Genomic DNA, 13,046 nt, shown 5'->3' on the forward strand with positions numbered 1-13,046 from the left:
TAAATATGTTAAACCATACGCTATGTTACATCGCAATCCATATATGTAACGTATTGGTTTCCAGTGTTACGGTTTCGTTTTTAGAATCTATGTTCCGATAAAGAAAAAAAATATAGTATAAAGATCGTTACATCTATAATATCTATACCATTTTACTTTTTATTGAAATGTAAAGTATACTTTTACTTGTTATTTTCTAATTTTATATTTAGTGACATCTTTACATTTGTAGTATAAACATTATATCAAGTTTGAGACAACGCATCGTATTACATTAAAATAACAAAAGATGGCACTTTCATTAACTTCTCAGTAATAAATTTTAATCATGTCAACTTAAAGTTATTAATAATCTTTATTAAAGTTTGAATTTATTAATCAATTTTTCTGGAATCTCATATATCCATGCTCATTACATATAATGAAGGGAAATGCTGAACGAAAGAATTATGTCTTATATTTTTAAGTCAAACATTATTATGTATTATCTGCGATTCATTGATTTCTTTTAAATTTCTCTTTTGATTCTATACAATATATCAGCTTTGACAAAATTTGAATTTTGAAAAAATTTGCTGCTATATAATTTATTCAATGTTTCGATCTGCTTGTCTAACAGGCTGCAAATTTGTGGCTGTGCAAACAAAACTAGAGCTAATCCGGACAAAAGTGGTTAAGGCCTCTTCAATACTGACACCAGCACAAAAAATTAAATTATACAACAAAGAAAATAAGGAACTGTTCGGGCCATTGTTAGATAAGAAGAAATCGAAGAAATATCGTTCACAAAAGAACTGTGAGTATAACATATGTATCGCCTAACCTTGGAAATAATACAGTCTATTTTTCTTTTACCTTTCTAGATCTTAAGATGCTCAAACGTTACTTTGTCGCGTATTTGTAACAACTACAAAAACGTGTTTTGATTGTAGCGCTGATACACAGTGTAAATAACAATTCACCCAGTGCCAAAATTTCAGAATCATATGACACTGGCGCCTAGAGAAAGACGCAATTCGCAAGTAAATATCTATTTGTTACAGCTAAAAATAGCCTAACGTCTCATCAAAACATAAAAGCGGGGGTATCAAATGAAAGTGCGAAGAAATTCAGTGCGACAGAAAATGTGCATGGCCTGTGTTTAACTTACAAACAGACATTTGATATAATAAAAAGAAATATGTGGCAGAATACTAAAACTTGTTTGAATTATGCTGCAGTGTTAATTAACAACTCCACTGTGAGAGGAATTAAGACATTTGTTGCAAGTAATGCTGCCATAAGCTCCCCAGCTGAACCTGGTTATGTGAGTGAAGACAAAATACTTCAGATCAAACCACATCAAAATGATTTTGCAAAGCAAATCCCGTCTGTCACTTTGGTCTTGAACAAGACCATGACTGAAGAATCTAAAGCTGCACTTGAGAAATGGAAACAGGAAAGGATTGCAGAACTAGGACAGGATGAATTTAATAAGTTCTGTGAAGGTAGGTCTTTATTATATGCTAAACTTATATGTTATCTTAATTGAAATTGATTTTAAAAAATTTAAATTACCTTAGAAATGTGCTGAGGATATTATTCAAATTTATTAGTAATTTTAATGAAGGGTTAACATTTATATTATCAATATTTTATATCTAATTCTAGTTAATTTTTAATATCATACTAAATATTATTGATAATTATTGATGTTTTACACATTATTAACCTTGAATTAATAAATTCCCAGTGAAAGTTGCAGCCTTTCATTTGTGAAGGTTACTATCAATAATAACCTTAAATATCATATTATATTACATTAATAACTTAAAGTAATGGTTGAAAATAACCCAAAAATATTTATACTTTACAAAAATGTTTACCTTGACCTTTACATTAATGTCTTTGATAAGATAATGTAATGTTCTGATATAATGTCATTGTCACAATATATTTTAACTTCATTACATTGTACAGTAGCAAGAATGAAACAAAAAAAAGTATTAATACTTGATGATGTATAAGGGGGACCCGAAAGTAAAATTTTTATTTCAAATCAACAATATATTCACCTTAGTTATGAACAACTTTTTGCCATCTAGTATACAAATTTTCAATGCCGGAGTGGTAAAAATTAATTGATTTTTCGGTACAAATATATCAATAGAGATAACATTACTTTCTAGTCCTCCTAATATTTCAAATACAGACACCATTACCATCAGAATTGGTGACCACACACCAAAGGTACTTTGGTTCAATGCCTTACTTTCAAAGCATTAAACTGTCTAGCCATCATAAATGTTTATTTCATGAATTATATAACCTGCTGTTCAATAAAGCTGTAATAGCAGTAAATATTAACATCAAATACCACTGTTTATTTGCAAAAATGCTATAGGCGAGTTGTACCACATACAATAAGACATTCCTTTTGCTTAAATTGCTATTTAAAAAAAATTAATTTAATAAAAGCTGCCACAGTATTGATATTATTCATCAATATAATTTTGGCTATTGTATGTGACGTTGCGGGATATAAGCTTCTGCTATAGATTTTAAGCTAGACCAGATGAAAATGGTCTACATCCAGTATCTTCTTATCTGTCCTGAATTTTGAGAGTTGTGAACTGATTACCGTGAAACTTTGTTATACTAGAATAACCTTAAATAAAATTTTATTTCCATACAACAAAAGTTTAAAGCTTATTCATTATATACTAGTTATTGACATGATCATTGATGGATATTATTTTTAATCTCCATGGTAAGAATAACTTGTGTTTTGGACAACAGAGGTTTTTAAAAAAATATTGGCTAAGATGAATACCTAATAAACATTTTAGAAAAAGAGGAAATATATTGAAAGCTTTACTAATTGTATTAGATATTTAATTGCTATTTACCATTTTTTTTTATAAAATAGACTACATGTTTTTTCATATAATGAAAAAAAAATGATGTCCCATAAATTATGATTATTTCAAAATACTATAATATGGTTTCCAATATAAACTAACACAAAAAAGCAAGAGTTTATCTATGTTACGTGATTTTAAAAATATTCTTATTGTTTTATTAATTATGTGATAGGAGAAAAATTGCACTACCTTTATGGTAATTGTCTCCACTGGATGCTTAATCATTTATCTATCAAGACATTTTTTTTTTCAATATTTAAATATAGAAGTAGTTATGTAATATTTTCAATCACAAAGTATCCATTACTAATTTACCAGGTGAATTGTCTTGTAAACTTTAATTACTACACTAAAAAAAATTTATTGCCATTGAGAATTTTTGAACTTTGACACTAATAATAATAAAATTACCTATTTATTACAAACCTTTGTTAAACTATGCATTTCAAATTTATTAATATTTGGTGTTAATTTTATGCATTGTTAATATTTTTTGTAATTGTGTAATGGTGGACTTTTAAAATAGCTGCAGCTAGTACTTATTTATTTTCTCATGACTTTTGTCTTTTTTTATTTATCATATCCTGGAGCCGCTTCGAAAGCGTTATCCCTGATGGGATCTTTCAACAATACTTTAAGAGTTTAGGTGAGAGCACCTTTATTAGTGATGTCTGTCATAACATGACATCAGATTTTTGTGTTCTTTTTAGACTAAGTTAGTCTTCTATGATCTTACCCAGTGTGTAACTTCATAATAGTCTGTTTGGGAATCATGAAGCAGACTGGATATCTTACTAGTATGAATTACAATTCTGTTCAGGTATATGCAACCCATTTTTACAAATGTATTGCATTAATTATAATAAAGAGTGACCAATAAATGCAGTCACTGATTAGGGTAGTCAAATTCAAAAGTTAACTTGTGCCAAATATGAAAATATGAATGCTTAACTATAGGTGGTCCACAAAAAAAGTTTAATGTTCATAGATAAAAATACTTTTATTTTGATTAGTAAATTTTAATAAACATACATAATCTTTCCTATTTCGGAAGAAATTTCACTTGCCTAAACAATTTTTAATATTGACCCGTAATATCTATATTGTTTATATATAGTGTATTATTATGTATTATAATTTTATTAGGGGGAACGGAAAGTAATGTAGCTTTTTTGAGTTAAATTCACACGACTACATTTTTAACAAATATTTATTTCTAATCAACAATATATTCACCTAGGTTGTCAACAATCTTTTGCCATATAGAATACACATTTTCAATGCCAGAGCGGTAAAAATCAATCGTTTTTTTGTAAAACATGTCGATAGAAACGATTTACTTTCCGGTTCCCCTAATATATGCTGATATTTCACGTTAAAATTTCTATTTTATTTTTATTACGCATCGGATATTTTGACAGGGCAGCATAAATGTTCATCATAAGCCGCATGCGGTACGCGATCGTGAGTTTGACAACCCTGAATTACGGTCTCCTTTGTTCCTCTAACATATTAGTAATGATGAGTATATAAATAGAATGTATATATTAATTGTTTATCAACAGAAATATATATTTATGTTTGGATTCCAGCCAAGTTGAATAAAATAAACAAAGTTGTTTATCGATCTAATTCAACATACAATATTTTTCATACGTTAAAATATAACATGAATATATAATGACATATGAATATTTAATTTAGGGTTAAAAGTCTAGACCTGATGGTACACTGGTAGTGTATATCGTATATCCATTGTTAATTTATGATATATTAATTTTATATACTAGGTGACTCGATATACATTCTCCTGTTATATTAAGGAATTAATTAAATAATAAGCGCTCTTTTATTTAGATATATTAATGATCCTTTCTTAGGTAAAAGTCTCTCGACAATTTTCATCTCATTCTATTCATGATACTGGACTACGGATACTTTTATCCGACTAGTCCAATGTAGTGGCAAGTTAATGTGGGCTATGAGAAGGCACACAGAGCTCAGCACAGATAGGCGGTTGGAGGCTTTCCGGAAGTGGCGAGCACGGATCGGCAAAAGCAGCGTAGGTTATGTACCCATAATGTGGGCAGACAACCTTTATGAGGTCCTCGGTAAACGTTGGATGATAGCCTCTTCTAGCCGGTTTTATTGGAAACCTTTAAGAGAAGTCTATATCTAGTAGTGGACATGCTACGGTACAAATGATAACAATGATACAATATACTACTCTTCATATAGTGTAGATTAGTTATTACTGGTAAGAAAGAAAACAATCAGAGAGCAGGAGGTATCATCCTCTCAAGTACCTTGGAATCTAAAGGCTAAACATGTTTCGAGCGACTGCCAAAGCCGAGGTCCAATTGCAGAGCTTAGCGACCTTACTCCTTCGATTTTGAATCCTGAGGTATCTAAATGCGTAGAAATAAAACGATGTTCTAGAAATTAGTTCTTAGATTCCAGTGATCTGTAATCTCTAACTTGATGGTCTATGAGTGCCACAGGAAAAAAATATTTATCGATAATCATAGTAAATATATAATTTTAATAAATATGTTATCTATTTTCCAGCACAATTGGCCCTGGGGACTAAATTTCACAGTACGTTGAAGAATTATTTCACACAGCCCCGATCTCAGCTACGCATCGACAAGGACGTCGAAGGAGTATGGGTCTCAGTTGCGGATGTATTAAAAAACATATCAATGCCTAAAGCAATAGAGTCAAACGTTGTCCACCCAGTTTTAAAATACAGAGGAATTTTTGATGCAATCGCCGATTATGAGTAAGTATAACAATTCTTAACACGTTCCGTATCGCGTGTCCATTTAGGGCGCGTGGGGCGTATACGACCCACACTTTAAAAATTAAAAAAAAAACTAATTTAAGACGAATGCTTTACACTTTTTCAATACTGCAAAACTATAGTTAGCTGGAAAAGGTTATAAATTTTAATATGCATTACGTACGCTCGTACGCGATGAAGTTTTCAACATATATTCGACTTTACAATTCATTTTTTAAGGATCATTTGTTTTTCAATGAGAACTGCAAATGGCCTGAATGGAAAGCGCTGCGGGGGTTCATACACGCCCCACATGAAATGTGTTAATGTGTCCCATATAACACGATCACGTATTTATTATCAGAAAGTACTTTAACAATCTTGTTTAGAATTCTTCCATTGCATGATGTTACACAGTGCATATGCCTTTTAACTTGGTTACCAATTGCCCTCGCGAAATATTCTAATAATAGCTTAATAAAGAAAATAACTTGATTTACACTATATATAATATATAATATGTCTATATATAATATATAACATGTCACGTTTTGTCCATCTATAACGGGAGATTCAGTGAAAATGTGATGAATGTAGGTAGGGTGATTAGATGTAAAAAGATTTAAAGTGGCTAAAACATAGCCCATTTTCTGTCTATTAATGTATGCTAAATCATATCCAAAGATAATTTATTTATTACGTTTTATAAATATTACGTAATGACTATAATAACGTAATGATTACATAGTAAGAAGCGTTTAAAAAAAGTCGGATTACTACTTAATATAATTAATTATTGTTTTCTATCTGTCCTTGAAGACATTGTGAGAAGTTATTGGCCTGTTGCATTTAAAAAAATAAATTTAATTAATATATATTTCAAAGTGATCACTTTACACAGGATGATTAGGAAGTGTAAGATACTTTAAAGTTTTTTTGCTCATAAATGAGCTCTATATGCATATCTTTAAAGCTTTTACACCTATAATTTGTATGTAATTTATAGTTTTCTCTGGTAATGGCTCTAAATAAATAGGAAAGGACCAATATTTAGCCACTTCCGCACATGCAGTGGTTGTCGTGCATGAAAGTGCACCGCCCGCCAGCCCGCTCGTAAATGCGCATGCGACAGACAATGCCAACCACACAACCGCCACCGTAAATTCACTCAACACGTGTTTCACCCCTCCACGGGGCATCTTCAGGAGTTGTTACACAGATTAGTGCTAAACACCGAGTAGCAGGCTGGCGGGCGGTGCACTTTCATGCACGACAACCACTGCATGTGCGGAAGTGGCTAAATATTGGTCCTTTCTTATTTAGGATGGACTTCCGCAATGTAACGCCTGAATCCATTAAATATTTAAGATCAGCATGCCTAGCTGAACAGGCGAGGTTATACATCAAATTAACTAAGCTAAATAAATAGAAAAATTAAAATTTCTAGGACGCGAGATGTTTTAACCCTTTTAGAGCCATATGTATTTTACCAATATATATGCTAAAAATGCATGTAAAAAAGTGTATTTTTGTAGATAATTTATATCGACAAGTGCCAAACACCCAGACTCGGTGTTTGGCACTGGTCGGTCTGGCGGACGGTGCACTTCATTGCGTGACTACTGCTGCATAGCGGAAGTAGCTATTAGTTAGCTATTATCATAGATATTAGTTCCTTTCTTAGTCATATTTTTATAATTAGTTAAATGTTTGTTTTACGTAAAAGTGCTTACCTATGCGCTTGCGGTTATGCCTAACTTGTACGGAATAAACTTCTGAGGATCACCTTCACTTTGCATTTATATAAAATGTAAAAAAAAATTAAGTCATAAGCTTGAAGCGCGCGCGCATTCTTAAATTTCAATGATCAACAAGATACACCCAGTTCATTTTACATGGTTCCTTAGAAAAGCGTGAAAAAAAATAGTGATAAAAATGCAAAAAAAAAAAAAAACGTATGGTTAATTCGGAGCTATGTTCGACAACTTTAAAAGAACTTGTAAAATTAAAAACTCAAAATAATTTCCAAAAAAAAACGTACAAATTACGTAATAATGATAACCATATTACTGTATTTATAAAACAAAAACGGTTAATTTTTATTAAAAATAAGAAAATTAGTCCACAATGAAATTTGGAATAAAAATAAATTTTGTAAATCTTAATCGCTCTTTGATAACCAACGTGTTTTAAGGATTGGACTGGATGAACCGAGTTTGATTCAGACGAAAAAATTCTTACGTTTTAAACGGACTCTATGAAAAAGACCGTGCAAAAAGAGACTTAGGTGTAATATAAAAATTATTTTTTCTAAAACATATAGTGACCTTAATAATTTCCGCAAAAGAGGCAGTTTTAATTGATAAATTTGTTAGTTTTTGTATTAAAAGTACGCTCGCCCCAGCTATAAGTATGTTTTTTTTTTGTAATATCGAATCTATGACATTCCAGGGACAAGCCTACTTTGATTGAATGGAAGAAATCCGATAAGCTTAGAAAGGCAATATCCATGACGTATGACAATCCCGTACAATTGGCGGCATATTTTGGTGCAGTTTGCAATGATCTGAATTACAAACATTTGAATGTGAGGGATGCTTTACTTGTTATTGCGTACACGGACGGCTCAAAGGCAGATGTTTTTCATCTATCCACGGACAAACTGAGAGAGCACTGGGCCCAGTGGCTCATTAGACTAGAAGAGTACACAAAGAAGTTTAACAACGACTCGGAGAAGATATTAAAAGGCGGTAAAAGACTGTTTGAAGAAGATACCGGGAATCTCTAATCGAGGTATGATTTTTCTATACTGAGTAAAGGGACAATTTTAGAGCCTTTTCCCCACGACGACAGTCCAGTTGGTTTTATTGTATCATGTAAAAACCTTTATTATGTTTATTGTTAGTAAATCGAAATTAAAACATGACGAAATAAAAAAAAATATTTTTAGTTTAATTCATATATAAACTATTAATATTGAGTAGTATTATTTGTAAGCACATTGGCGACATGTGAAAATATCAATCAGAACTTTTTAATAACTTTAAAATGTTAATGGTTATGTATGACAACAGAGAGCCAAGATCGTTGATGTAATTTAAAGAATCAGTTGTCTGAAGTGGCATATCACACGTACAGTCGACGACTGTTGACGCCAAATGCAGGTAGACGCGGTGTGGGTAGGTTCGCCACTAAGACCGACGACGTACTTAAGATCTCTGGAAGCCACTGGATGCGGGCAGCGCAGGATCGGTCATCGTTGCGACCTTTAAGGAAACCGAAAACCTTCAAGATAGTGAAATCAAGATCTTCAAGTTTTTTTTTTTAATATAACCATCACCCGATGCAGTAAAATACATTATGAAATATGTTGAAACACTTTCACTTAACTATAAATTTAATTAAACTGGATCCTTGTTAACTGGACTATTTACAGTTTGTACTAGCAGACTAGCTTGCGGGATCATAGCGTTCTGGAGATGCGACGACAGACTGGCAAGCGTAGTGTAGAAAATAAATATTGACAGAGGACTTCGTGGCCGCTGTATGCAAGCTTCGTACCGGTCCTATTGGAAACATATAGACTTGGTCTATGTCCTGCAGTGAACGTCCTTCGCCTGAAATGATGATGATGATAATGAAACAAGTGCCCGTCAATGGGATTCTGCTGAAAGTGGACCATTATGGGATAGGGCTCTTACTGGAAAAGTTTCAGAAAGCGTTCAAATCTCTTATAATAATATATTAAATTTTTCTGCAAATTTGTCTTTATGTTTATCATACCTAGCTATATTTATTTCTATTTTTTTAAGGTAAATGTAAACGGCATAAGAAGTATAAAAATAGGAAAATGAAGAAATAAATAAATAAGTCTGTATTCCAAGATGTTTATAAAGTCAAGCACCTGACTGCATTAATGTGCTGTGGAAGATTTTGTGATTGAAACTTGCAGTTACAAAGATTAGCCGACTATTGTTAGCCTGATCATCTATGCAAGTGCTTCCCATTTTGCTATTTACTATTCATCTATAATATTTTGTCATATCCTTGTTAATTAATATTTTTAGACATTGTAATGTTGCTGTATGCGAAGACAAGTCAGAAAGTCATTACGTTCATTGCTATAAATTCTAGTAATTTAATGCCCGATGAATATATTAAAAGATGGTATCAAACATTAATTTCCCCCATACTAACTTAAATTGAATTAATTATTTGTAAATTTAAAACATGTATATAAATTGTAACAAAAAGTGTTTAGGTAAAATATGCACAAAAACTACCATAATTTCAAATTAAATATTTACGCACTTTGTGACATCTTGCAATGTTGCCATAAGCTTGTTGTCATAGGTAACAATTCGCGTAAATATTTAATAAAATTTTTATTTTTATCTTTAAAAAGTATCCCAGTTAATAATCATACGAATACATTAGTTTATGTTTAATTAATTTGTTTTCGCATTTATTTTTTATTCCACTGATTAAAATAAAAGTTATATTAAATGTAGTGTTTTCTATTGCAGTGTTTATAATTAATTTAAAAACCCTAAAATAAAGTTTTATACAAAAACTTTTTCACTGAACATTTATTGTGAACAGTGAAACTGGTGTTATTTTTTGTTGCTTTCCTTCCAAAAAAAAAAATACAGTTTCGGAGAATTTCATAATATCGCACTAACAGTGATATCGTTTAGAGTAATCTCAACGAAATTTAAGTCAAAAAGTTGTCACATTTGTTGTGAGGGTCTATAAGGTTCTGACTAAAAATGTATACTTCTCTCAATTTCACCAACAATTACTTTCGAGTAACACTCCTTTCTTGAAACCGCAGACAAAACATTATACTGCATTGGCATGATTTAAAATGACAGTGGCATTTGTGTTCCAGATGATAGGCGGTAGCATCCAACCGACCTGTCAAGCGTGACGATTGTGGTATATCCTATATATATTGTGGTATATATATATATATATATATATATATATATCCTTGAGGGAGGCCTGTGCTTTGCAGTGGGTGTCTATGCTGGAAGAACTAAACTTCATAGTACTAAACTAAATCTATACAAGATACAAGTGTAAGTCTGGATGCACTAAATTGTACTAAACATTTTATTTTATATATTACAGACAAGATATGGCTGGCATTGTTAGTGAGACGTTAATTCCATCTGAGATTTCGGTAAGAGTGTGAAGTATATTACATAATTGTTTTTGTCAACATTAGTTAAGTTTATTACACATGCTAAGAAAGAGAATACCTCGCAGTGGGCGTCTATTGTATGAAGAGAGAAAACTTTTTAAAACTGCTAACATAAACCGACCGCTTAAAAAAATATATTCTTTAACTTGTTTCCTGTGGTTAGCCACCACCACAGAAAAAAACGTTGATTTAGAGGACATTCTTATTAGAGACTTTTTACATTACTTGTGTAGTTTTTCTGTTTTTTATTCCCTTATAACTGGTGAAATATTTTCTTTTGAGTTTTTTTTTACCTCTGTGCATGACTATACTCGTTTTGGCGTCTACAAAATTAACCAAGGTGCACAGTTTAAAGGATTGAAATTACAACTATTTCCAATGGCGAATTTGCAAACATATCCGCCTGGTCAGGACCAAAGCCGGTCACAACCTTAATAGGCTTCACCCTTTTATGCTCCTCAAGCAAACTTCCTTTCGAACAAAAACTGCCCTTATACAAAACTTACGTAAAACCAGTCTTAGGCAAGCGTTATATTCGCGCACGCCTCACCAACCGCACTCAAACCATTACAGACGCTCCAAAAGAGCTTTACTCGGATTGCTAACTAGGTGGACTAATACCAGCGCGATGTAGCACTAAACAATGGCCTCAAACTTCCAACGGTCCAAGAATTCTTTAAAGGTTGCTCAAATACCTACTTTGAGTCGTTCTTCACACCCAAACCCCCTCAAAGCTCAAAGACCAAGAGATGTGTCAAAGGCGTACTCCTCATGCCCATCACAGCGTTCTCATCGAAGACGCGCCACACCGTATCCTGCAGACACAACACTGCAAGCCTGCGCTACTCCGCACGGCGGACTGCGGGGGGGGGGGGGGAGGCAGTCCGCTCCCCAGTCGCGATCAGTGTAGGTGAACCGAGATTGGATCCCGATCCCTACTTTTGTAGTGCTTTGTCTGTGGTCTTCGGTTTGCCTGTGGTCCATGCTGCCGTCCTAAGCAGCATGCACTACTCGCCTTTACTCAGGTAGAGCGGTTTGCTACGTGCGAACGTCATCCAATCACCATGTATAGGGTGATCATTTTGAATTTTTTTTTATAATTGCGACGGGTTAATAACTTCTGGTGTTAAAAAGTGTACGGGAAAAATTATTTTCTTACTTTAAAATAAAAATCTTCATTTAAAAAGTATTACCACATATATTATCGATACCTAATTTGTTATTTACCATTGATATTGGGATGGGTGTATTAAATGACAGTTGAGCTGTACATTTACTCCTTTAAAGCCTTTTCACCTAAAACCAATTATCCTGTACGTATGTAAACTTATTATATTACTATTGGTTTATGTCTCGATGAAATGATAGGAAATGTTCAAAATAAAGATACTATTAACAATTATTACTGGTTCGTTGGGTTCAAAAATTATAAATGAAAATAGAAACCATAAACAAGAATTATTGACTGTATTTATAATAAGTGTGTTTTAACCAACGCTTTATATTTGTCTCGTCTCTACGGGCTGATTTCCGTAACCAAGCAGTGGCGCTTTCATTTTGTGTCGGAGTTAGCCCTACTCAAGCTAACTTCGAGAAATCACAGTTGATCTTTGTGTCGACGGCTGTGATTCGTGATCGGTAACACTGTGGAGTACTACCCCCCTATACCGAAGTAATACGTGAACAACAGTCTCGTCCTCTTCCAGGCATGTCCTGCCAAGAGGACCCTTTGCAGACTTGACCTTGTGCAGGGCATAACGGGTTACCATAAGGGGTTATGATATATACATATATACATATATATATTTATATATATATATATATATATATTTATATATAGATATTGTTTTTTTTTTATTGTTGGCACTCTCCATGGCTCGTCCATCGCTTAGTATTTGGCCTCATCGACTTACAGTAAGATGACGGGCTCCGGGAAGTAAACGACTATGCAGGAGCCTCCTCTGGCCAGCCCATCAACAGCATTGTTGTCTTTGTAGCAGCTATCACCTTCAACCACTGTAGTGTTACTAAATCTTTTGAATGGAAACTATTTAGATATGTTACCCTCTGGGGGAACGACAGAATTATGTTGGATTCCTAACCGTTAAAACCCCCTCGGTGATCTTTCTTGGTACCTTTGGATCCTCCCGGATCT

The 13,046-nt window shown here is 32.9% G+C and overlaps 1 protein-coding gene across 2 annotated transcripts; it reads left to right on the top strand.

The window, feature by feature from the left end:
- The first annotated feature begins 522 nt into the window (after nucleotides 1–522).
- LOC137929381 (mitochondrial genome maintenance exonuclease 1-like) lies at nucleotides 523–10,205 on the top strand. 2 transcript variants are annotated; one of them, XM_068772310.1, is made up of 6 exons: nucleotides 523–796; nucleotides 1,044–1,133; nucleotides 1,221–1,487; nucleotides 5,472–5,685; nucleotides 8,137–8,478; nucleotides 9,498–10,205. In XM_068772310.1, exons 1-5 carry the CDS (start codon nucleotides 595–597, stop codon nucleotides 8,471–8,473), a joined length of 1,110 nt encoding a protein of 369 aa, XP_068628411.1. In that variant the 5' UTR covers nucleotides 523–594; the 3' UTR covers nucleotides 8,474–8,478; nucleotides 9,498–10,205. The 2 variants fall into 2 exon arrangements, with proteins under 2 accessions (XP_068628411.1, XP_068628401.1); XM_068772300.1 differs by having other exon boundaries at nucleotides 1,044–1,487.
- The last annotated feature ends 2,841 nt before the right edge of the window (nucleotides 10,206–13,046 follow it).

Source organism: Battus philenor, unplaced genomic scaffold (genome assembly GCF_028537555.1).
Source record: "Battus philenor isolate CCGP_79_NKW_IND1 unplaced genomic scaffold, ilBatPhil1.0.hap1 SCAF_11, whole genome shotgun sequence".
Lineage (NCBI taxonomy): Eukaryota > Metazoa > Arthropoda > Insecta > Lepidoptera > Papilionidae > Battus > Battus philenor.